The sequence below is a fragment of the Coturnix japonica genome, chromosome 11, assembly GCF_054131305.1.
Source record: "Coturnix japonica strain WE chromosome 11, WE-NBRP24, whole genome shotgun sequence".
Classification (NCBI taxonomy): Eukaryota; Metazoa; Chordata; class Aves; order Galliformes; family Phasianidae; genus Coturnix; species Coturnix japonica.
Genome location: NC_140673.1, coordinates 12552508 through 12576258, shown reverse-complemented (window position 1 = coordinate 12576258; position 23751 = coordinate 12552508). Strand labels below are relative to the sequence as shown.

Here is a 23751-nt window from a genome sequence, read left to right as displayed (position 1 = left end):
TGCTTGTCACCTTTACATCTGACTTTAGTGTTGAAAGAAAAAAACAAGATATCAAGCATTCTGACTGTCATTGCTACAGACAGTAAAAGCACAGGCATGCCCAGCCACTGCTCACTCTTTCAGCTTGTGTCACCAAGACAAGCAGGTCCCAAGCACATGGTAAGTGCTGCTTTTATGATTCTCAACCTCTCTTACTGGAATCTCCTACATAGAATTTCTACATACTTCTGAGAGCAACAAACAACCTCATCAACATTACACAGAACATTCTACTGTTTATTTGCCTTACACTTCTGACGTAAACACATCTAATCACTCAAAGAATTGCTTTACCTGTGCCCAGCAGTACAACTTCATAGACCTTCTATAAGTAACAGTATTAGAATGGAATGGAGTATATGTTTTGTTACATAGCAAGCTGCAGCTGTACACAGCCATTAAAAGAAAAAAGACATCATTCAGGCTATCACAATTCTCCAGTGGAAGAACTCATGGCAACAAAGTTAATAGATATATACATCCATTAAAATAATAGAACACAGACTGAAAACCAATGACAAATGTATTCTGTTCAAAAGACTGGAAATTAACTGAAAAGAGGGAAAGGAAATTCTCATCCTACAGAATCACCACAGGATTCTTCTAACTGCTGTTATATGCCTATGAAGTTACAGCCACTTTTAACAGTAACCTCTATATGTGGAAAACAAATTGTCCACTGAAGTGAATAGCACATTTAACTTCTCGCTAGCTGCAACATGATGTAGGAACTATTTGAAATACTTAGCAGAAGACTATAGACATTCAAATTCAGCAAGTACCAAGGGCAGAGTATGAAACTTTTTTCTCCGAGCCCAGTTTCAGTTCCCTATACTGGAGCAGTGAAAGCCGTGTATTACAGTTCAGCAAGAATCCTCTGCTTCTCAGTAAGGGCTCCATTTGCCGGATTCAAACCCTGCAGACCTGTGACCTGACAACCAGCTGTGGCTGTCCTGGCATGACCTGGGGCAGGCAGGCAGGGGAAGCAGCAGAATTAAGAACAGAAGTGTGGCTGTGATGTGGCACTAGAGCAGCAGGAATGTGTTACTAGGAAGTACCATCTGAAAGACTAACCTGAGAACTTCCAGGATTAGCAGAGTCCTCACAAGTACATCTCTGTCAAATGACTGAGATCCTGACTGATGCCTCAGCAAAAGCCTGTGCCCTGTGAGCACACACCGCATGCCTGCCAAATCTGCTGCTGCAGCTCTGGTGTGGCACAGGAGCAGTGGAGGAGCAGCTGTCACAGCTCACAGCACCCATAGCTGATGAGGTGCTCACCAGGACAGAGCCAGCTATCGGCACTTCAATTTTTTCAGATTTTGGACAGCAGGTATGTAGAAAGTGCAAAGGCACTCACAGATCCAATGGAAAAATCCCAGTCCTTAAAAAAAAAAAATTGTTACCCTGAACACAAAGGTAAAAACTTCCACTGATCTATCTCAAAACTCCATAAAGAACATCAATTCCACAAGCCAAGCTAACAGGATTTAACAAATAAGCATTATGCTAGAGAGTGCAGCTAGCTGGAAGCTTTGAACTAACACACTACCATGTAAAACAATGCAACGGAAGAAGAAAATTTGGAAAACGGAAGTGAACTTTCCACAAGTCACAGTATGTTTTCATTCATTCAAATCCGTATTTTTCAAAGGTCTGCCTTAGTGTCCTTACAGACAGAAATACAAGAACAAACCATGCAACAAGTACACGTTTCATTTATTAAGAAAAAAATACACAGAGCTCCTATGTTCAAAACATCCTTAAGGAAATGGAACAGAATTCAATTAATCCTTGTGAAATCTTCACAAGAGAGTTTTACTACTGCTAAAAGCATACAGCAGCTTTGGGCAGAAATATCACCCTCACCACTGCTTTCAGTGAAAGACAATTTCCATCTCATGCATGACAGTGCAAGAGCTGTCCTATGGAAGCACTAAGCCCAGGAGGACTGCCCAAGGAAAATCAGATCAGAATTGTGTCCATAGCCTGAAAGATTTTACCTTTATTTAATAATGTTAATGATTAGATTTGGTGCTGCTGAAGTCATTAGATTGACATTCCCAGAAGCTAAAGGCTCCATTTGGGAAAAGGTAAAAAAGGAAAATAAATAGATAAATAGAAATGCAATGGTCACCTGCAATGTGACTTTCCATGCCCCAACTCACCAATGCATCTCATTTGCCTGAGCCAGTTAAGATAGGGAGAGGAAGAACAGTTAAATATCATTACATTCCATTATCGTCTACTAAGGCTAATTACAAGACTGGCAAACCAAAATGCCATGGTGATTTCTCTGATGTAACCATCTAACACACAGGAAACGAATGGAAACCACCAATCCATTTTGCTGACACACATTAGGAAAAGAGTGAGCTGCCCGTGAACATCTGACAAAACCTTCACAACATCCGGAGCCAAACAGAAGTAATTAAAAGCAAACCAAAAATAACAAACAACAGAAAAACAACACCAACAAAATAACAATTAGAATCTCAACAACATTTCAGGGTTCAAAAGACCAAACAAGCAGATTAACAAAATGGTCAACTAGCTTGATATTAAAACAAAGAACACCAAACCAAACAGCTGTACTGCATATTTTGCTAAAGATCGTAGTTCACTCTCCAGAGGAAAAAAAAAAAAAAAAAGAACAAATCCACTGTACATAACTGCAGTCTGATATCTTAGACACTAAAGCTGAGCCCAACCATGTGATTTTGTTGGATGCTACCTCAGCGCTCAACAGAATGCTGCCTGCAGTTACAGCAGCATCCACTTCATGAAGTTTTCTGTTCCTAGATTTTATATACAGCCATTATAGCTACTGCCTTAAGAGACCTCCAATTCCTGCGAAGGTGTGTTGCTTTTCCTACTGACAACAGCACACTAAAATGAACTCTTTACAGTGAGTTTGTCTGTATAACTGTGTGTGCACCCAGTGACACTGCATCTAATCCAACCTTGATGGCTTCATACTTCCATCTCATTCCTTCCCAGTCAGAGATCTTTGAGTGATGTTGATGCCCTCGTTCTCTGACAACACAAACAGTGCATGCAACAATTCCCTCTCAGCTGTTCTTTTTTTCCCCCCAACAAACCAAAGAAAAACAGTGAAATAAACTTATTTTTTGATGCATCCATTTAAACCTGACAGGTCACACTACATTAGAAACACACAGGTTCAATTTGCATGCACATCAGTAGTTGTGACACACGGAGATGATGGAATCAAGCAAAAATGATTCTAATCCATCGACAGCACAGTTCATTTTCATGATAAATAAATACACTGTCAGAGGGTTTGGTTTTTAATTAGTACCAGGCAAAGTGTTCGTTGCGGTGGCCAACAACCAGATCTCCCCGCAGGTAGCCACATGCCTGCACCTGACAAATGCTTCCAAAGACAGAAACGAAATCACCAAAATCATATAAAAAAAAAAAAAAAAAAAAAAGGAAAAAAAAAAAAAGAAAGAAAGAAATTTAAAAAAAAAAAAAAAAAGCCATCTGAACAGGACTGCCAATACACGATCCGGCTGTTATATAAATCGATGCTAAAAATAAACTTCCGAGGCGCTGGGCGGGCACGGCAGCTCCCTATTGCCGTGCCCCGGGTAGCCCCGCGGCAGTCCCCCCGCTTACCACCAGCACGGGCACGCCTGCGGTCAGCGAGTAGAGGAGCACCGGGGGCACGGCGCTGCTGTCCTCCGGGCCCGGGTACGGCTTGCGGTACGCGCCCTCGTAGCAGAAGAAGCCTTGCACGTTGACCGCGAAGGTGTCCGTATATTCGAAATAGTAAGCCAGCATCACGGTCCCTGCCATGATCACCATCTGGAAGTAAAGCATGCTGGTGAGCAGAGAGGGCACTCGCATGTACGGGGGCTCCGGCGGCCGCGGCGGCCCCGCTCCCCGGCGGCATCCACCGCGGGCGGCGGCGGGGCGGGGTAGGGCAGGGCAGGCGGGGGCCCGGCCCGCCGCTTCGGTACCGGCTCCAGCGAGGTGCCGGCTCGAGCAGCGGGCGGGCGGGCGGAGCGAGGCGGCGAGGGGGTGGCTTCGCCCCGCCCCGGCCCGCCCCGCCCGGGGAGCACCCTCGGCGTCGGACCTCAGCCCTCCCGGGAGCGGAGGAGGCGACTCCAAAGCCCCGGCTGCCGCGACTGCGGGGCTGAGCTCGATTCAGCCGTTTGCATGCGGGGAGGCTCGCCCGGAACGCATCACGGCTGCCCCGGCCCCCCCCCGGTAGCTATGGTTTCGGCGTTAAAAGCATCAAACGAGCAATATATGCAATTCCGAATACGGAAAATTTCTAAAGGAATTCATTTTGAAAGCTTTCATTTAGCAAAAAATGGGTAGCTGCCATAAGCCCAAGTAGCACTTCCAAATTAAACTTGAGCCTGTTTCAGTGTGAGAAGAAATCATACAGACTTAAACCTGAAAGTGTTCCACTTAGAAATACTTATCGGCACATCCAAAGAATGAACAGCTGTGCCCTGTGCTTGCATGGAATCACCCATGTGCAGGCTCTGGTCCACCTGCTGAACACCAGCAGCCAAGAAGTTATTTCCAGACACCTCAATCCCTGCGCCACACCATGCCTACCACTGGCAGCAGCCTGTAAGAGACTCCTTAGCATTAAAGATTGCACTTGGCCTACTGAATCACAGCTGTTAGAAATAACGAATTGCATTTGGATAACTCCGCTTTTGTAATGTGCAATCATTCTTCTTGCATTGCACTTTGGGTTTAACTGTTTGCTTTCTTCTCCTTGTTGAAGAGATTTGTTCATCTTCTTTGCTGTCAGCTTCCATGCATTTATTTTTAATTGGCCCTTGAAGAATGCACTTTTCAAGTCTGGATTCCACAACCAGTCTATTTTCATATCTTCTTAATATATTCCCCAGAATAATAATTGCCTTCACCAGTCTGCTCTGGATAGCTGTGTACCTTTGTGAATAATGCACAGTGAGACATGAGACATCTTGTGGTGAATCCTGCCTAGCACAGACTTCATTTTCCCCATTTCTTTAGCACATGGTCCAATATCCATTATCAAACACACAAAAATCTTAATTTCCCCCTGTAGGTTGCACACAGACAGCCACATTGTGAATGTATAAAGCCCAAACCCAGGAGCTGCACTGTGCTCAGCCCTTCAGCTGCAGCCAAGCAGATGACCCAGAGGAACACCAGGAGTTCTTCATATGCAGCTGTGACTGTGGCACGGTATGCTGCTGCATGACAAAGTTCCAGTATCCAGCTAATAAAATACTTCCAAGTTTTGCTATTAGGAGCCTAATTCTGTGTTACAGATACATCATGGGTGCTATAAGAAAGAGAACAGAAAAAGTCCTGCTTTACAAGCATTGTGAAGTTGCTGTCAAAATCCCTGGAGGATTTTGGAAAGAATCTCTACAGGTTACAAAGCCCAATCACCTTGTCAGCATAGCTCCAGGAAGAGGTTTCTTGGAGCCGCTTCATCAGCTGTTAAATGTCCCAAAAGCTGGAGATTCCATGACCACATCCAACAAACCATGTCAGTGTCCAATACCTGACAATATTTCCATTCATTAAAGCAGAACACCCTGCATTCTGTCTCGGGCTCAGACCCTGCTCCTGTCTGTGGCTAGGAACTCAAAGACAAGAATCTGACTCCATCTTCTTCAGACCCTTCCAGTCTAAGATAAATTACTAACACTTCTGGCTGTACCTATATCCATATCCTCAGCACTCCACCTTTTCTGTTGTTACACAAATGACAGCAAGTAGATATTGACTGCCATTAGATGAAACACAGACACTCCTTATTGTCATGCCTCTCAATTTCTTTGTCTTTCTCCATGCTTCTCTTAAACTTTACAGCAGCGATGCTATTGAGGCTCTAAGGTCTGGCTTCCTGACATTTAAACATATGGTATGCAACAGGCAGAAATAAATCTACTAGATGCAGTATTAGAATACAAGTATTCACTTGTATTATTGGCTAACTCTAGTGCTTTGTGCTTCTAATACTACAGATGAACTTGCCATTTGCTGGTAGAACTGTAAAACAGAGAGCACAAGATTTAAGTCACAGATGAGATTTGAAGTTATCGATTGATTTAAAATCTTCACTGATAAAAGACTCTGATTAAAATGAAAGAAATCAAAGAAAAAAACCCCTTAAAGTGCTGCACAATCACCACAACATTTCCAATTGCGCTACTAATATGTTAGACCCTGAGAAAGATTTCTTGCGCCATTGCTGTCCTTTGTATTTTTCATAACACATTGATTTGTTTGCATATTGCCAAAGGATTGGTTCAGAGCACTCGGAAAGGCTTGGTTTCTTGCAGCTGATAAAGTGTGGCTTAGTTTCTATCTCACTTGCAACGGAAAAATAATGATATTATTAAGAAAATCCACATAATTGATGGTTGCTGGAGTACTTCCTATATAAGTTGATTAATGCACTATGTTGAATACAGTCTGTTAAAATTTTTTTAAAATACTTAAAAATGCATAGGCAAGTCCAAAATCCAAGCAACACTGAGAGTATTATGAAAGACAGGAAGATAACAGCAACTACTTAATTTTAATAATCACTAACAAATTCCTTTTGTCACAAACATACATTAAAGCATGGCATGTGCATCACTGGCTTGCATTTGTAAAGATGCAGTTAGCTGATCAAGTGAAACCAGAGCTATACTTTTTACTATAATGAACACAATATTTATTGGTTGACCAGTTAAATACATAAGCATGGTTCTTAAAATCCTAAAGGCTGAGGCATTGACCAGGTTGAATGCCACCCTCAACAGCCTGGTCTAGTGGCTGACAATCCTCTCTACAGCAGAGAAGCTGGAACTAGATGACCTTTAGGGTCACTTCAAACTAAACACCATTCTACTTCTCTGTGATACTACCAAAATGATGCTCATAGGAGCATCTTAATGCAAGAGTAAACAATTTTCCAGCAAGTGGAGCAAAGCAAAGAATCAGAACTGGAATCTAATTCCCAAAACACCCGCAATATGATTCAGACAAATTAGGCACCTAACGAAAGCTTTTCATATGGTCTTAGCATGGCGTTCACACAGAGAGACAGCTCTAGCAGGTGACTAAGCTCTACTACATTAGGAGAGAATGAATCATCCTCTCAAAGTGCCATTCATCCCTTCCTGAGACATACCAATGCCTGATGATACCACTTAAAACAATAAAACAAGTTTTGATGACTAGCTTAGACTATCACCGATCTTTCAAAGTGCTGCAGTGAGACATGATTGATTTTACTCTTAACATTCACCTGCACATCACTAAGTTAGTTCCAAAATAGGAATTATACTTCTCCTGAATCACACAGAGAGGGGAAAAAAAAAGAAGTAAAATCAGTAGTAGCATAAGCATTGATACTGCATTTGTATTTCAGTGTTATGTAGAGCTAGACACTGTTTCCTCAGAAGGCAAAATTTTGTCCCAGTAATCTTAGGCACCTCATACAGTGCAGTACAAGTCTATGAGAGAATGAACAGATGGAGATGAAACAAATGAGGAGGAGGACAACTCAACAATGAAATGATTCAGTTGGATATAATGAGTAGTAGCCACAGCACAGTAGCCTAGTCAGTGTTTACATCAATAAGATAATTAATCTTCATAAAACTGCTTGCTATCTTCAAATTAAGGAAAAGTACTATTACTTACAAGTTCTTCATAGGCTAGAACAGAACATTTGGAATGCCAGAGGCACATTACATACGACCAGCCTGTACATCTTGAAAACTAAAGCCTGCATTAGCACTTCTACTACTATGCTGTCAAAATAAAATAATCAAATAAATAAAACCATAAAATAAAACCAACCCAAACCAGAACGTGCTTTTGTCAGTGCAAAAAAATGAAACAGTCTTAAAGATTATTTAATCTAAGATAAACTTAGGAAAAAGGTTTGTACTCAAAAAATTGCTATCACAACTATGAAGTTATGATTGTTTCTAAACACCTTTTCAGTAACTGCGGTATTACACAAACTGTCTGCAAACCTGTTAATCTTTAGAACAATTGGTTCAATAAAATTAATATAAATAAGGAATAAACATCCCCATCTCATTCACCCAGAACATCATCCTTTTTAACAACTCTTTGACAATGGGACCTCCCATTCAAATGCAACCAGTGATACTTTGAACTACTGATGCAGCAGATTATGGAATCAGTAGCTGACATAAGCAGAGCATGCAGTTACTCATGGAGCAGTAAGCAAGTGGAAAGAAGTCACATGGACCTACCCTATGCAATGCACTGTATGCATCTGCACAGCTAGAATTTGTACATAATTCAAAATTAGTTCAGACATTTGCACAATGCCTGAAGGTTTTACAGACCAATTCAGAAAATTCCCTCTAGATATTACTGAATTAATTTCACTCGTTTGAATATGGCAGTCTTGCCGTGCTACGGTTTGTCTTCTCTTGTACATTTTTTTTTACTGTAAGTAGTGAGGCCAATTAATACAATTTATCAGTTAAATATTCTGTATATCCACATTATAGGGATGTGCTCAAAGCAAATGTTTACCCATTCATCAAGATTTTGTATTGCAGGAAACTTTCATCAGTCCGAAAGCACACAAACATGAAGGAAAGAATTCCTTAAAACCATTTCGTGATTATGCTCATATTCATACTTCAGCCTCCTGTAGTATAGTAGCATGCAGTGCTTTTTAAGCATCCAATAAACACACTTCTCAAGAGATGCTTGAGCAACAGACGAAGTTCCTAGAGAGGTGGTAGCACTTCTGGATTAACTAAAGGAGATCTTGTTCAGCTGCAGGAAAATTCGTGTGAAATATCATCCTCTGTGCGCTTGTAGGATTAATGTCTTATCGCTTGGACTCCACCCAGATGAATCCAATCTCTGACTTTTAAATTCCTCTCTTAAATAGCATTCAGAAATGCATAAAATAAGTTTGACTGTCACACTGGCAAGTCAGTACACAAGTGTGAATTTGTCCCTCTGACACTAAGGATTCATCAGTTCAGGGGCAGATGCATAGCAAAACCTGCACGGATACCACACATCATAAGCAGACCTGGCCCTCAGCAATAGTATTGTGAACAGGTAAATTATAAAGGACTCCAATGACACTTTCAAGCACAAACCTGTACATAAGATTAAATCGACGCACTTGCTAACTCTCTCTCAAAAGGAAAAGACAAACAGACTAATATAATAAATTATGCACTATAATCACTGCATACTTCCAGATCTTGTTATCATTAAGTATACGCTGCTCATCCTGGCAGGCATCCAATACGCTCTCCATAGTAGTTTCTGCTGGGTAAGCTCACATGCAGTTGTGTGGTAGAACCGCTTATGTTCTTACAAATTATACTAGATATTTCTCATTAGCGTTACACCTGAAATCACACCCCCAAGTTCCATTCCTTCATAAAATTAAAAGCATATGAAAAGCACAGAAAGAGGAATTTCAGGATACCTGAACTACATTTCAGTGGAGAAAAAAAAGCCCACAGAATTCATCAAACAGAATTAAATACAAAATTCTCTGCTACCAGATATCTGTTCAATCAAGCTAGTAATAGAGATGATGATTTTCTTAAATTATTCTGAAACTTAGAAATATTAAAAATGTATGAAGAACAATTCATAATACTCATTGCTCAGGACACAGTTCATTTATCCCTTATATAGCACTCACCATTCATGGTCCCGAGAGCTACAAGAAACAAAGGTATTGCACATTTCCATGCAGCACTAGGACACTCACATTACATTCATGTTTTCACAAAAATCCCTGCTCTAAAAAATACCCCTTTCATTATAGCTTGCTCTTAAGCATACAGAAAAGGCTGAAAACTCAGGGAAGAGGAAAACTTGAAATAGCATGACAAATACAGCTTCAAAGGCACAGAACATTCATACAACCCCATGCTACTGCCTGGGGTGCCACCATTAGCATGCCAAAGATACTATTTCCACAGCAGTTTTTCACCAAGCCACTGCTCGTGCCCACTGCAGGACAGACACCTCAGTACATCAGGGAGCTCCTCCTGTGCTGCAGAACATACACAATATCCCTTCGGGCATCTAATGTTGATGTAAGCCCCGCCCTGAACAAGTGGGTGGGTTACATGACCACTAGGAAACCCCCCTGAGATCTATTTTTTGTATGATTCTCTGATTGCAAATTTACTACAACCTACAAATTTGTAATCTTTAGTCTTAATGACTACAATCCACTCTAATGGTGATTCACTGCAATTACTGTAATTCATTTGATTATTACGTTGCAAATCTAAAAATAAAAGCATATTTCCTCTAACTTGGTGTCATGGCATTATGATTGTTTTTTATTGGTATTCCACATATCCCTGCACATACCAAAAATATCTTCAAAATCAAGGAGTGTTCCTGTCCAACAAGCACAAAACTCCTGGTTCCCTCCCTTCTTCTGGCTAGAAGGAGAATTAAATAGAAGTACATTCACATGATGCTAAGAATTTTCTTCTTCCTGTATTTCTCAAGCTCAAGGTTGGAAAAGACAGTGTATCAGAGAAAAGAGCACCTGGAAGAATCTGGAAATCTCTCCAGACTTTGATAATTCTGGAGAAAGTAATTCATGGATTAATTTCCCCTTAGATTACCTCCCCTTGGATGTTGCTCTTTTTAGCATCCCTTATTTCTGCCTTCTTGTGCTTTGATCTACTTCTAAGTAAAAGAGGCATTAAAAGAAGCAGGAGAAATTGCACCCACTTTATTGACTACTCCAATTGCTTTCATTACCAGCAGGTAAGCATTAATACAGAAGGGGAACTGGCTCATTTCTGCATTGCCTGGGGTGACTAACACAACCCTCACATGAAGGACATTTACTTGCATCTGGTTCTCAGTTACACAAGTACTTAATAACATAAACAATATCTGCAGTGAACTTGCTTAGTAGGGTGTTACTTGCTTATTAGAGCCAAGCTCAGAAATCGCTTGAGAATTAACATTTACTGATTTATTGTGTTTTATCTGTTACAAAGAAACAGTAGCTTTCTAATGCTTATCTTGTCAGTAGAAGGTATTAAAAAGTTTCATTAGTTCAATTAGTGCTTTTCATCAGCATTACTTTTCTCCTACACTTGCATTGCTCCCAGTGAACGATGGGTGTTGAAATGCCCTTCTTTGAATGTTTACCATCCTGTTAGATATGGTTGAAAGTTTTATCTTTTAGGGCACTTTCAAATAAAATGTGTTGCTTTTCTTGAAAAGGAAATACTACGCAAATAGCTAAAGCTTCCCTGCAGACTATTTCTAACAGTGGACTGCTGCTGCCTAGTGATATGGAACTAATGCATAGTGCGGTATGCACATATTTCATTGTAAAATGTTACTAAAGTGAACTACAGAAATTAGCAATTTAAAGGAAGTTGAGCAAGAATGACTCACAATTTCTACTCAAAAGCAATTTAAACAAACTGCAGTAAATACAGTCTGATAAATATTTGCCAATAACATATAAAAGGCTCTCTGAGCAGGAAACTTCTGTTTCTGCAAAGGAAGAGACTCTGTTAGAATGGAGGGCTAATATTCTAGAGATGCATTTCCCTGCAAGCTCTTCATTAAACGAGCCATATATAAAACTCAGCAAAATTTTTGAAAATGAGAAAACTTTTGTTTATTAGGTTTTGGAAAGGGACTATAAGATGCAGTCAGTCACGACTCTGTAGTGTTCTGGAAAAAATTTATGACAAAGACTCGCTGAGCAAATCACTTACTCCTTCCTTCAAAACTCAGGCATTCTCCCAGCATCATTTTGAAGAACTACCAGTAACTGAAGGATCAGGTTTCCACAAAGCAGCAGAAATCACCAAAGGCCACTATATTTTATAAGTGGGGTTTTCAGCTTTTTTTTGCTTTTTTTTTAAAAAACTTTCTTCTTCCTATTAAGTTTGTGTAATTTCAATTCCATCAAAGATCCTGCATATTTAATTCTGATAGTTCACATCTATGTATGGTACTCACAGCTCTGCATTGCTTTGTAACAGTTTTCATTTCCTTAAATCATCAAAAATGTGGGTTTTTTTATTACTATCAGTGGGGTAGTGCTGCTAACAGAATTTTGGTACTTCATGAGATTCCTTTCAGGATCTACATTTTGCATTACATTTTGCAAGAGCTAAATCATGGAGAAGAGAGCAAAAATACATAGCAGTACTATTAGAACCAAATCTGCATACCACTTTAATATTGCAGTTCCTCATTTATGTAAAGTTTCATTTCACACTGAAGTACATTACCAGACATCATGCTCCAATGTGAGAAAAGCATTACAAGTCTTTGAATAGAAATAAATAAACACCAACAAATACACTCATAGTCAGAAATGACACTATGACCTTGATTGTCTACATGCAGGCTTAAGTAGACATACTTAGTGAAATATGGTAAGAATCTCCAAGAGGAAAAAAAAAAAACAAGCAATATAAAGATTTAAAGAGAAGACATATTGTGTGGGTTAAAAAGTAAAGATACTTGGCAAGTGGTGACTCCAAAGCCTGTACTTTGACAGAAAATGTGAAATGCTTTTTACTTCTTTCCTTTGTTGGCATTTCAACATCATCACAAATTCATACAGCTGCAGTTTACCTATTCATATGCAGCTACCTTCTGCATCTTCCACTAAGTACGTTACTGGCTGTAATTTTTAAGACCGTTGACAAGCTACTTAAGTATTGGAAGCCTGGGGGGAGGGGGGAAGAGAAGCTGGTAGACTGTGAAAATTACACAAGAGAGAGATGATACATAATGCTCTTCTTAGGCAGAAAATAAATCTTTAGAACCCAAAGGGTAAAGGAGAAACTAAGATTGACCTCCTACTGTTGAATCAGCTGTAAATTGTCTGAGTCATCTTTAATCTCAGCTATCAGAAAGCTCAAAGTTCAATGGGGAATAAATTGCATAAAGAGCCCTGCAGAGTGCATAACCAAGACAAAGAGAAATGTCAGCCAGGATTTCTTGAGAAGAATTAAAAAAAGAAGAAAAAATAAATAGCCACAAAAAAGCAACCCCAAACACTGCTGTATTGTTACTTCCCCCATAAAAACTGGAAAAAAAAAAAAAAGCCACAAAACCTATCAGCACAGCTGAGCACAGTTCAGGGCTCCACACTAGGAAGATGAAAGTCCATTATGCAATAAAGTAAGTTTTTCACAAAATTTAGAGGGGTAGTTTATGAATGCAACTGCTACCTGAAGTACAGAAGTCAATAACAGTCTCAGATATGTATAACTTAAAGGATATGCCTACTGCCAGAGTTAAGAGACATTCTTAACCAAAATTACCCTTTTTGAATAGAGGGGTATTTATGTAGATGAATACAGGATGACTTAATTACATCTCTTAAAATTTCAGTAAGTATATCTATATGCATAACTGGAGGTGGGAAAAGAAAACAAACCAAAATATCACACCACTTGTTTAAATAGCACCACTTAACGTTTTACATAGAAGAATACCTAAACCTAAAATCAGAGTGGTTTACAAGAACAGCAGAAGTTTGCATCTGCTGATACTAAGTCATTTTAAGAAGGAAAACTGAAAAGAGAACACTCTTGGACTATAACTGGCCTTAGAAATCTACATTTATAGTCCGACATCAGTTGGTACTGCTGGAGAAACTAACTTTTGATATTGCAAGGATTTGAAGAGATTAATCTCAAAATCTGATGTTTTTTTAAATGGAAAAACTGCTAGGAAGAAAAGAAAATAATGCAGCAACATGTCATAGGAATTCAACATCTGATAGTAAAAAAACAAGGACGAGAGATTGCATAAATAACACCTTGAACTAGCAGAAGCTCTTGATAATAACAGCAAATAACAGATGTTTACACAACTCAGGTTCTGCCATACAGATTCATCTTTTGAGCTTTCAGAGTCTTACAGAATGTATATTTTTTCTTCCAGCTCAGGTAGTTAGGTTGAGATTCCAAATTCCATCCACTAGGATCAGCCAATAAAAGCAGAGTTCATCTCTTTGAATAGAGCTAATGAAGGTATCTGGAAAAGATGACAGAATACCCAGGTGCACCTTCTCAATAAATTTGTGAGCTGAAGAGGACAGATGTTTTCTGAAAGGTTGTCAGCAGTAGCTTATGAGACTGCACTGCAGAGAAAAGCTAACATTTTGAAGTGTGTAGAGCTTAAGATCAACAGAAGAACGAAGCCTGTTGGACTGTTTTTTCAAACTACTGGAAGTTTCTGCACATCTTAGCTATTTATTTTTCTCAGTAGGTTAGAAATAAGTTAGGGGAAAAAAATCTGCTACGAAGTAAGCACTGCTGTAAAGACCAAGTGAATAGAAACTAGCTCTAACAAGTACATTACCATCCATTGAAATGCCATTGCTTAGCAGAGTTGAGCCAATGATTGAGAGCAAACTCCAAGTGTAAAAAACCTTATTCTAACTTACTGCAAGAGAAACACCACACTAGGCATTCCCCTAATGTTAATCACTCTGACCAACATCTTTCCTTTTACTCCTAACCTGCAGACTTGTTCATGAAAAAGTTCCGTTTCTCTGCAAAGAGTAAAACAGAACCTGACTAACATGTAATGTTAATATTCCATGCTGTTGCTTCCAACCATCAGTTTCAATTCTTCTGGGACTGAGGTACTTCAGATATACTTCAGCCAGGGCTTGGCCAGGCAGAGAGGTGAGCAGGGGCAGAACTGTGCAGAGCAGGCAGCTGGAGTTAACTCACTGTCACTGCCGGGGAGCTCTGGGAAGTGTGCTGCCAAGACACGAGTGGCACAGAGAGCAACAGCACCTCAGATGTTTCAGTTAAAAGCAAGATAGAACTTGCATACAGTCTTGTGTTATTTTCAGCATCCCCTTTACACCTGCTCAAATACCTAAGAAATAAATGCTAACAGCTTTCCAGGAAAAATAATTTTTCCTTTGTCCCACACAAAATAAATTCTTGAAATACAGGCTGGGAAGCTGCATGCAGCCAGCTTAGCTCTTAATACATTTCTGCAAACAAACAGTCTCCCTGATAGACAGTCCAGTCTTATAAACAGTACAGACATCAGGTCTCCACAGGGAGACAATCACCACCAAAGAACAATCACCACCTGGTGGTTGCAGTTCCTTTTTATAAGCAAAGCGGATTCAGTTGCACAGTTGTGGATACTTGAATTCTCACCCAACACCTTGTTTTGCTCTCCAGCTACCACTGTTTTACTATGTTTTTGATGCACATGGGTTGGCTAACTTCTGCTACAGAAGTAAGGAACATACAATGAGACTTCTAAAGAAAAGCCAAGACATCTCACAGACCTTGCTTCTCATTACCCAAATGCCTTGTCTTCGGTGCTCAAATACTACATACCTCACTTATCCAGATACTTTAAAAAAGAACTGTAGTGGATACACATCTGGAGCACCTTTTCTATCCTGGGTAGCCAAGCTAATAAATGATTATGAAGTATTGCTACTACATACCTCTTCTATCTGCATATCTTATGAGATGTAGGCATAGAACCATACTTTAGATTCTACAACTGATGAGGCAGAACATAAATAAGGCTGAGCGCTCCCTCCAACATTCAAGAACAGAAATAATGTCACCTTGATCTCCATTTATAGACATAGCTGTTTTGTACTGTCTTCCCAGTGATATAAACCATGATATAAATCTGTGTAACAGTACCATAGCATCAGGTTTTTTGATCTTTTAATGCAGTTAAATTTGATATAGAAATCATCCACCCTGATGCTGTCTCAGTGTGACATAGTAAAGGCAAAAAAAAAGCCAGTGGATCCACAGTGATTTGTGTCACAATGGATCGCAAACATTACTTGAAAAGAGTGAACATGAATTGTCAAGTTACAAAATTAACTGAAGTGATGTGACAGAAATAATACCAGGCAATGAAGCAATTTCCTACACACTTGGAAGCAACTTCTACTTCCAAAATGTGCTGAAAAAAAGAATATATAAATCCATACAACATTTCATGAGTATAACTTAAGTCATAGTGTCTATGCGTCTCGCTTTTCCTTGGCATGTTGCTATACTTCAGTTTTTTATTTGACCCTTTTTCTGATTACTAGATGTTTCTAAATGTATTACAGAAGGATCAGGGCACCTCACAGTAGCCAATGCTGGCTTCCCAGTACTAGTTGTAGATGTCTTGCCACCCTCTTCCTTACCTCATATCACAGAACTTGTGCGACTACAGAATAATGCACTTATATCTAAATGCTTGCATCAGATTCCCCACTGGGGTGAGGGGCTATGCCTGCCATCATCACATAGATATGTGAAAGCACAGTAGTGACGGAAGAATAGCAAAGTCCTATGCAGCAGCAAGAGAGGACTTCCTCAAAAGCAACAGCTGTAGGCACAGAAACAAAGAAGCTGTTTACCTTCAGAAGGCCTCTTGTACACAGGTATCTCCAGCAAAATGCCCTTACCTCCACTGCCAGCCCTTAAATGAGATCTGGAAAGGGGTGGATCCTGGCTCCAGCCCTTCTGATCACTCAGGGGCATCACATGAACCTGAGCGCCCCTGGGTTGGTTCTGCCTTCCCACCAGGTGCTCAATCACTACTTCAAGCTGTGACAGCATTTTTGCTACAATCTCCCATTCCCTACAGACTGAAAGACTTTGAACAACCATTGCAACATTACGTTCTACTGCTCCTCATCTTTAAGACTGACAAATGAAATCTTCCATACTGATTAAGTACTATTAATGAGTCCTTTCCACCAATATCCATACGAGTCCAGCTCAGAGGTACTTCACTGTTGGACTCTGGAACTTCAGAACATTAAATCCACATAAAATTAAATTGCAGAGTAAGAGACCCCTGTTTACACAGCCTCTCATGAAAGCACAGTGAAACAGTTACGAGGACTAAAATTTTATTCTCAACTGCAAAAAAAGAGATCGTTAACTAACAGATAACACTCCATATTGAAATGAACATAAATACATTGATAAATATAAACTAGTTGTTGCTAACAGCATTTCCTTCAAAAATGCACCCCAGATACTTAGCAGTTTATCTACAGTTTGTCTTACCTCAAGTAGTGCGAAGAATGGTAATGCAGTGTGGTTTCTCTGAGATGAATGCCTGCTGTTTGTAATCATGTTCACCTGCAAAGAGAACAAAACTGTATTACATCAAACTGTAAGAGGCCAGCACCACTGAGAACAGTGTGCCCACAATAAACCTATAATAGGCCCAAATAAAACATAAACATATCGAAATAAGAAATGGGGAGAAATACAGCAGAGTAAAGGACTGCACATGTTGTTCTTTTTTTTTTTTCCTGGTATGAGGGAGCTTCATTTTAACTTAGATTTGACTATCATATTAAACTGATTCCGGCCAATTTTCTCCTAAATAAGAGTAACTATGCAACAATTTGCACATAAAATTATTTGATTCACATCCTTACATATTTCAACCTCTTCTATTTCCAAACAAATCCTTTCTCTCTTTTCAGCAGAATTTTTCTATGTTTCATTGACTTCAAAGAAATTTAAGTGTGCTCTTAAAGTTCACCTTACAGGACTTCATTGAGGGTCATTAACTGAGCGAAGACTTAAAAGTTTTCAGTCTACCAGGCTTCTGCAGAAGCATGGGAATGCAGGACTACAGTAAATTACCAAGCTGTGAAGTCATGCCTTACAATCACAGTACAGTAGATTTCTGGTTCTGAAGGATCCACAGACTATTCTTCATATCACAAATACAAAACATTTCATAGTTCCTTAAAAAATAAATAAATCTGTTGTCAAAGGCAGAAATAAAATAAATAAATAAAGCTATGCCGAAGCCACATATCATAAATTTGATACTCCTAGGAGCCAGCCCATGAGTCCAATAGTAAACTAACTAAAAATCTCTAGAGTTAGCATCTTTGAGAAGTAAAAACATGCTTTTAAGTGCTGGGCAGCCCCTTGAGATCTCTCTCTTTCTTATAATAGATGAATAAAATAATTGCTTTGATTAAAAATGGTGTTTTAAAAATTAAATAAAAAGAAATTGTCTCTCTTCCTAAAGATACAAAAAGAATCATTTAGCTTCATTTTGTTTGTTTTTCTCAGCTGTTACCCATTACTGCTCATTCCCATCTTATCACTCTCTCTTTTCTATGATCTCTCCTTCCCATCTCCCTGTGTTTCTCTTCCAGTTCTTAATCTTTTTCCTTATTCTTCCTCCCTCATACAGCACAACCACCTCCCTGCTTCCCCATTTCTCCCTTCTGTGCCCCTCCCAGATTCCTCTTTGATTCTCCTTCCTCTGGTTTGTCAGTCAACAGCAGCCAACTCTTTTTTAACTTCTGCCTTTGGACTTCCCTCACCCTGCACTGCACCCGCATGTGTCTATTTGATACAGGGCTCAGGGCTGAACCATGTGGGCTGATGCTTCCAAGCCATGATGGAAAAACACACACAGCTGTGTGCGTGCAGTCCAGCCCCAGCAGTGTGCTGCAAAGCTCAGATGCCCACTCCTCTCACAGATGTGGCTAGGGAGCGAGACACTGGGCTTCCATCCCATCTGTCAGTAAAATGTAGAGAAAGAGATACTGTACTGCTCAGTGAGAGTTGTGCTTGCATCAGCTGGGGTCTCCCTGAGAGCTATTAACTTATCAGTTGGGACCCTGTCATTCCGGGCATTTTTAGCTCCATCTTTGGTGCTAACACAGCAGTAGCTTTCTTTGTTCAATTTATGTTTACTCAAAGCAAAAAAAAAGAAAATGCTTCATAAGCAAAACACAGCATATCTTCTTGAAATCTCTCAAACTGTTAAAGGCTGAACTTACTTATTAAGCAAATTGAAGACGATGGCTCTGCTGTTAATCAATTTATTTATATGTATCCAGGGCCAAACTCCATGGTCATATTCCACTGGATTCAAATCTTCACTTGGCGAGTCTTGGGGACTCACTGACACTCACTTATGTGGTTATATAATATAAGCATTAATACTGCATATGGAGATGAGCATGCACAGCTATGCACATTGGGACTATAGACTCGGTTCATTAAAGAGATACCAACATAGCAGTTATTATTTACTGAGTGTTTGATAGTGCACTGAAGAAATGAGAACAAGCTCCAGGCATTAAAGACCAATAGGTGGCTGCTTTTCAGCTATTACCTCAGGAATAAGGATAACCAAAGATTTCTCTTCTTCAACACATCATCAAAGGAGGGACATACTTTTGCTCATGTCACTTATGTATGGAGGCTGAATGTTAGCCAATGCCTAAAGCTCCCAGTGCATCAAAACAGGGATGAACTGTAGACCCTGTGGTGTACCCCAAGGCTTCTTTTTCCGTAACATGGAGGCAGACACTTACTGGAGCCTAGAACACATGCACACCATATATGAAATTGCCTTTCCACAGTTTGTTGCTATGAGTTTGGAGGAAGATGAGTAAGCCCAAATGAAGCATCAAAAAGCCACCTGTGAGAAGAAATGCTACAAGCATCCCTATAAATAGATTTCAGTAAAGAGCTCCTTCTGTTTTAGTAATAGCAAGTCTTTTCTTGAAACTAGTTACTAGGCAGCCTATGAAACAATTACTCTGGCAGTAACCCACTGTATGCATTAGCATGCCTGCCTCCAGCTGCTGATCCGGGAATATGCCTAACCACAGCCTACAGGATCAGTCCGCAGACAAGCCTGACCTTGTCATGTGTCATCACCAGTCTGCCTCACTGCTACATGAGGGATTCATACTCATATCTGTGCGCACTCTCCCTTTTTTGGAAAAAATACTGTAGGCACAAACTTTCAGGAGGAGCTAAGGACAGTAGAGTTTGGCTGAGGAAGAGCACCTATGCAGTTTGGAACAAAGGCTGCTTATGAGCCACTGCTAAGTTTCTTACACAAAATGAATTCACAAGCATCTTCCACTCTGAAAGGAAGTCCTCAAATCTTCTCAAATCTTTACTACTTGTTTTATCCATTGTTGCTATTTGCATGAATGTTTTCTCCCATGTCCTTCTTCTGGTGAAAGCTTCCACAGCATGTTATCCACGCGCCAAAAGTTGAAAGAGACACACGTTCCCCCCCCCCAAACAAACAAACAAACAAACAAATAAATAAATAAAAATCACCAAATCCAACTCCTGGTTCCACACAGGATCACACAAAATTTGAACCCTATATCAGAGGGTGATGCCAAATGCTTCTTGAATTCTTGCAGATTAGTACCATGACCACTGCCCTGGGGAGTCTTTTTCAGTGCCCAGTATTATAGTTGTGTATTCTTTCCTTCCTGCACTCTTCCTCTCCTTACTGGGAGAGTTGTTTCCCCCTACCCCCCAAAAGATTATATCTCCCTCCCTAAGCTTCCATTTGGTAATTTCAATAAGACAGCACTAGCAGATATCATGATCAAACACCAGAAAAATATACATATGGCAGTAACTTTCTGAATGATATAGCATGAAAACAGGATATTTTCACCCTCAGAGAATTGTTCCATCCGGAGGAAGATAATATGCTCTGCATAACTGCTCTTGCTGTAGAAGTGTTTAAAATGAAAGAGACAGGGTCTTATTGTATCTGGAGTCAATAATGAAACAAAAGCGCTGCACAAACACAGCTTCTGTACTGCATTTGGTCTGTGGTACCTATTTTCAGTTTTATAAATGGTACTTGTCAGTATAAATCTTATGTCTTCTTCTTTTGAAGAAAGACAATTTGTGCACACTTTTAAAAATGTTTTAATGGTAGGAAACATCACCAGATTCTGACATGCAGCAAGACAGTGGTGCGAGTGTGCTAAAGGAGATAACAATCTGATGATGAAATTTGCAGACCTTTATACACTTGGGTAGCATTTCATATAAGCACGTATTCAGTGCATTTGGACAATAAAGCAACATTTCTCATTGTTTTGAGAAGCTGAATTTTACATAACAATCAGAATGTTACTAGATCAAAAATAATGATATAGGCTGATCAGGTTTTACCTTAATCCCAGAAACCACTATTAGTAAACATTAATAAATGACAGGAAGAACAAATGAAGAAATTCTATTAGCTTTATGATGGCAATTTGGAAAATAAGGTGCTTAACTGTAATATGTTGGCACCTATACAATCACAACAATTCTCACTTCGAATTGGCTCAACTGTGGTTTTGCTTTGCTGCTATGTTAATTCGCACCAGCTTAAATACTTCAGAAACTCATCATTAATACTGCAAATTACATGACAGACTATTTCTTGCAATAAAATAAAAATAATAATAAAACCTTGAATGAATTTGTCAAGACCCAAAGCAGGATTCTCAATAGCAAAGCTTCCATAAAATTGCAGGCACAATCCGCCTGCCCATCCACCCAGCAAAATGAAAGAGAAAAAAAAAAAGAAGAAACTGCCTTGTGCAAATCTCAGGGAGACCTACAGCCCTCTTGGGTTTCCCTGTAACACAGTCTTCTTTTTTTTCTTTTTCTATAGTAAATACTGAGGAGTCTGCCAAACCCACAGCATTTTCCCAAATCATCTTTCTCTTACAAAAAAGAATTTCAAAACAAAACAATTACAAATGATCTTTTAGGTTCCAGATCTGCCAGAGTAAGTAAAGAGAAAGATGAGAGCCAATTCTCTCTAGTAGGAAAGTTCTATTGATCTTCTAAGAGTATCATAGCAAAAAAGATGTAGAACGCAGCTCATACAGACAGTCTAGATGCTGGAGAATTATCTACTGTTTCGGGTTACTTGGACACAGAACACAAAAATCAAAATCAATATTTCAACACATATCCAAAAGCAAAGTATGAAGTGAATGAAATCTAAACTACATAAGAGTAGGCTGCTATCAGCTGAGAGCAAAAAAGAACAATTGCAAACTGCCTTGAAGAGAGCAAAAAAAAAAAAAGGGCACTTAACCACTTAACTGCTTTGACTACTTGAAAATTAATAAGTGCTACCAACTGTTGAATCTTTAGTCATGAACTTCAAATGATCTTTCCCTCTGAAGCTTGAGCAATTACTCTGCCAATTTCTCCAAATACCTTTCCATCTCGTAAATGTATTAATTATAGCCAAAGAGGGCCCTAAGTCATCAGTCAGGCCCTCAGCGATAACCAAGAGACAGTAAAATCTAGGTCAAGAGTAAATAAAATTCAGAAGAAAACATCCTGAGTATTGGAGGCAGTGCAACAATCACCATCACACTTTCCCCAATGATATCTACATATGTTGCACAAATGAATCTTGTTTCTTCTTTTGCTGCTGGACTTCTGATGAGTGTACATATGTAGTAATACTGAGATCTAAATGGTGCACTATCTTGAAATTTATAAGAATGAGTTTAAAAAATAAAAACTATGAAACAAGCAGTTGAAATGACACTGGGAGGAAATCTTATTACCTCGAGTCATAAAAGCTAAAAATGAGAGGAACTATAGACTTCTGCTTCTTAGATTATATGCTGTTTGAAGATTAATATTAGGAGGACTTTTAAGCCTGTCAAACACCAAATCAAAATCTCCCACAGGACTTTAAATAGTAAGGAGCGTTATCAGGAAGAAGAGGATTCACTGGATTATGTTTGTAGTGATAGGAATTAAGTTTGTCCAACAAGCTGCATTATCAGAAATAACAAGGTCATTTTTATGTAAAGAAGATGAAAGAATGTACTTACTTTGCAAGCAGGCAAATTAATATGGAATTAACCAATAAAAGAATTTTATAAACTGACTTCATTTCTGAAATCAAGGCAAATCTTAATCCTATAGTTTTGCATTAAAAAAAAACAAAACAACACCAACCCTCTACTGGAATGAAGGAGCAAAATCCTGCACTGACATGAAGTCCCAGCTGACATGAGCATAACAATGACTGTCCACCATAAGAGTAGAATGTACTTCCCATTCAGAAAGCATATACAAAAACACCTTCCACAATCAGGCAGCTGACTGGAGGAATCTGCAGGGAGACACTCTCAGAAATAGCTATAATGTAACTATCTGGAATAATTTCCCATATAGGCCCTGAAATACCTTATAGTCTTCGTCTTTCTCTTAAAATATGTTGAGTACTTTCCACTTGTGAACAGGTAAGCAAATTCTGTATTGACCACAGAATGTGATGCTATTACAGATGGGAAAGGATGTGGTTTTTCCAAATCAAAGAGGTACATGACATCACCAGTGTGAGTCTCTATGTCACTGCAGCAATCTGATCGTCATCTTTCCCATTTAGATGAATGTGCTAGAAGTTATCATCTATAAATCTCTATAAACTATTTCTTCACATTCCATTTAGTTTTTCTGTTTCTTTCCAGCCAGATCAGTTCAAATGCAACATTTAAGATTTGACATTAGTTTTGTAGAGATAAAATTTACTGACAGTTCTCAACTCCTGAGTAAGACCTAACTTATGCATAACGCCATGTGTAAAGAGATACAAACTTCAAAGATCTTAAGCATAAAAATCATCTTTATACTTCATTAAAACAGAGTAATTCTGGAGACTTACAATTTTACTGCACAACTGTAAAGCTCTCAGCTTATTAATAGTTTTTCCTCTTTTTTTTTTTCCTTCCTCTGAATTGTCATTCATTAAATAAATACATACATACAGTAAATATCTTAAGGAACAAAAGAAAGAAAAACGAGGAAAATGGAAGTGCAGACCAGTAGGGGGAGGTGTCTGAGCCAACTAGTACCGTCTTCTGGG

At 39.2% G+C, this 23751-nt stretch overlaps 1 protein-coding gene and 1 long non-coding RNA gene across 4 annotated transcripts in view; one reads left to right on the top strand and one right to left on the bottom strand.

Moving 5' to 3' along the window:
* PLPPR5 (phospholipid phosphatase related 5) overlaps window positions 1–23751 on the bottom strand; it is a 302682-nt gene that overhangs the window by 138100 nt on the left and 140831 nt on the right. Inside the window, exons 5-7 of one of the 3 annotated variants that reach the window (XM_085511237.1) lie at window positions 17121–17195; window positions 3682–3870; window positions 3362–3436 (exon numbers count right to left, since the gene is read on the bottom strand). In XM_085511237.1, the coding sequence (XP_085367363.1) occupies window positions 3362–3436; window positions 3682–3870; window positions 17121–17195 (339 nt within the window). Of the gene's footprint in view, window positions 1–3361; window positions 3437–3681; window positions 4089–17120; window positions 17196–23751 lie in introns of those variants that run through there. The other 2 variants (XM_015870095.3, XM_085511238.1) reach the window with 2 other exon arrangements.
* On the top strand, window positions 3703–5321 carry LOC146759018 (uncharacterized). Its single transcript, XR_014932698.1, has 2 exons — window positions 3703–3889; window positions 5120–5321. It is a non-coding gene; the product is annotated as an uncharacterized LOC146759018 (long non-coding RNA).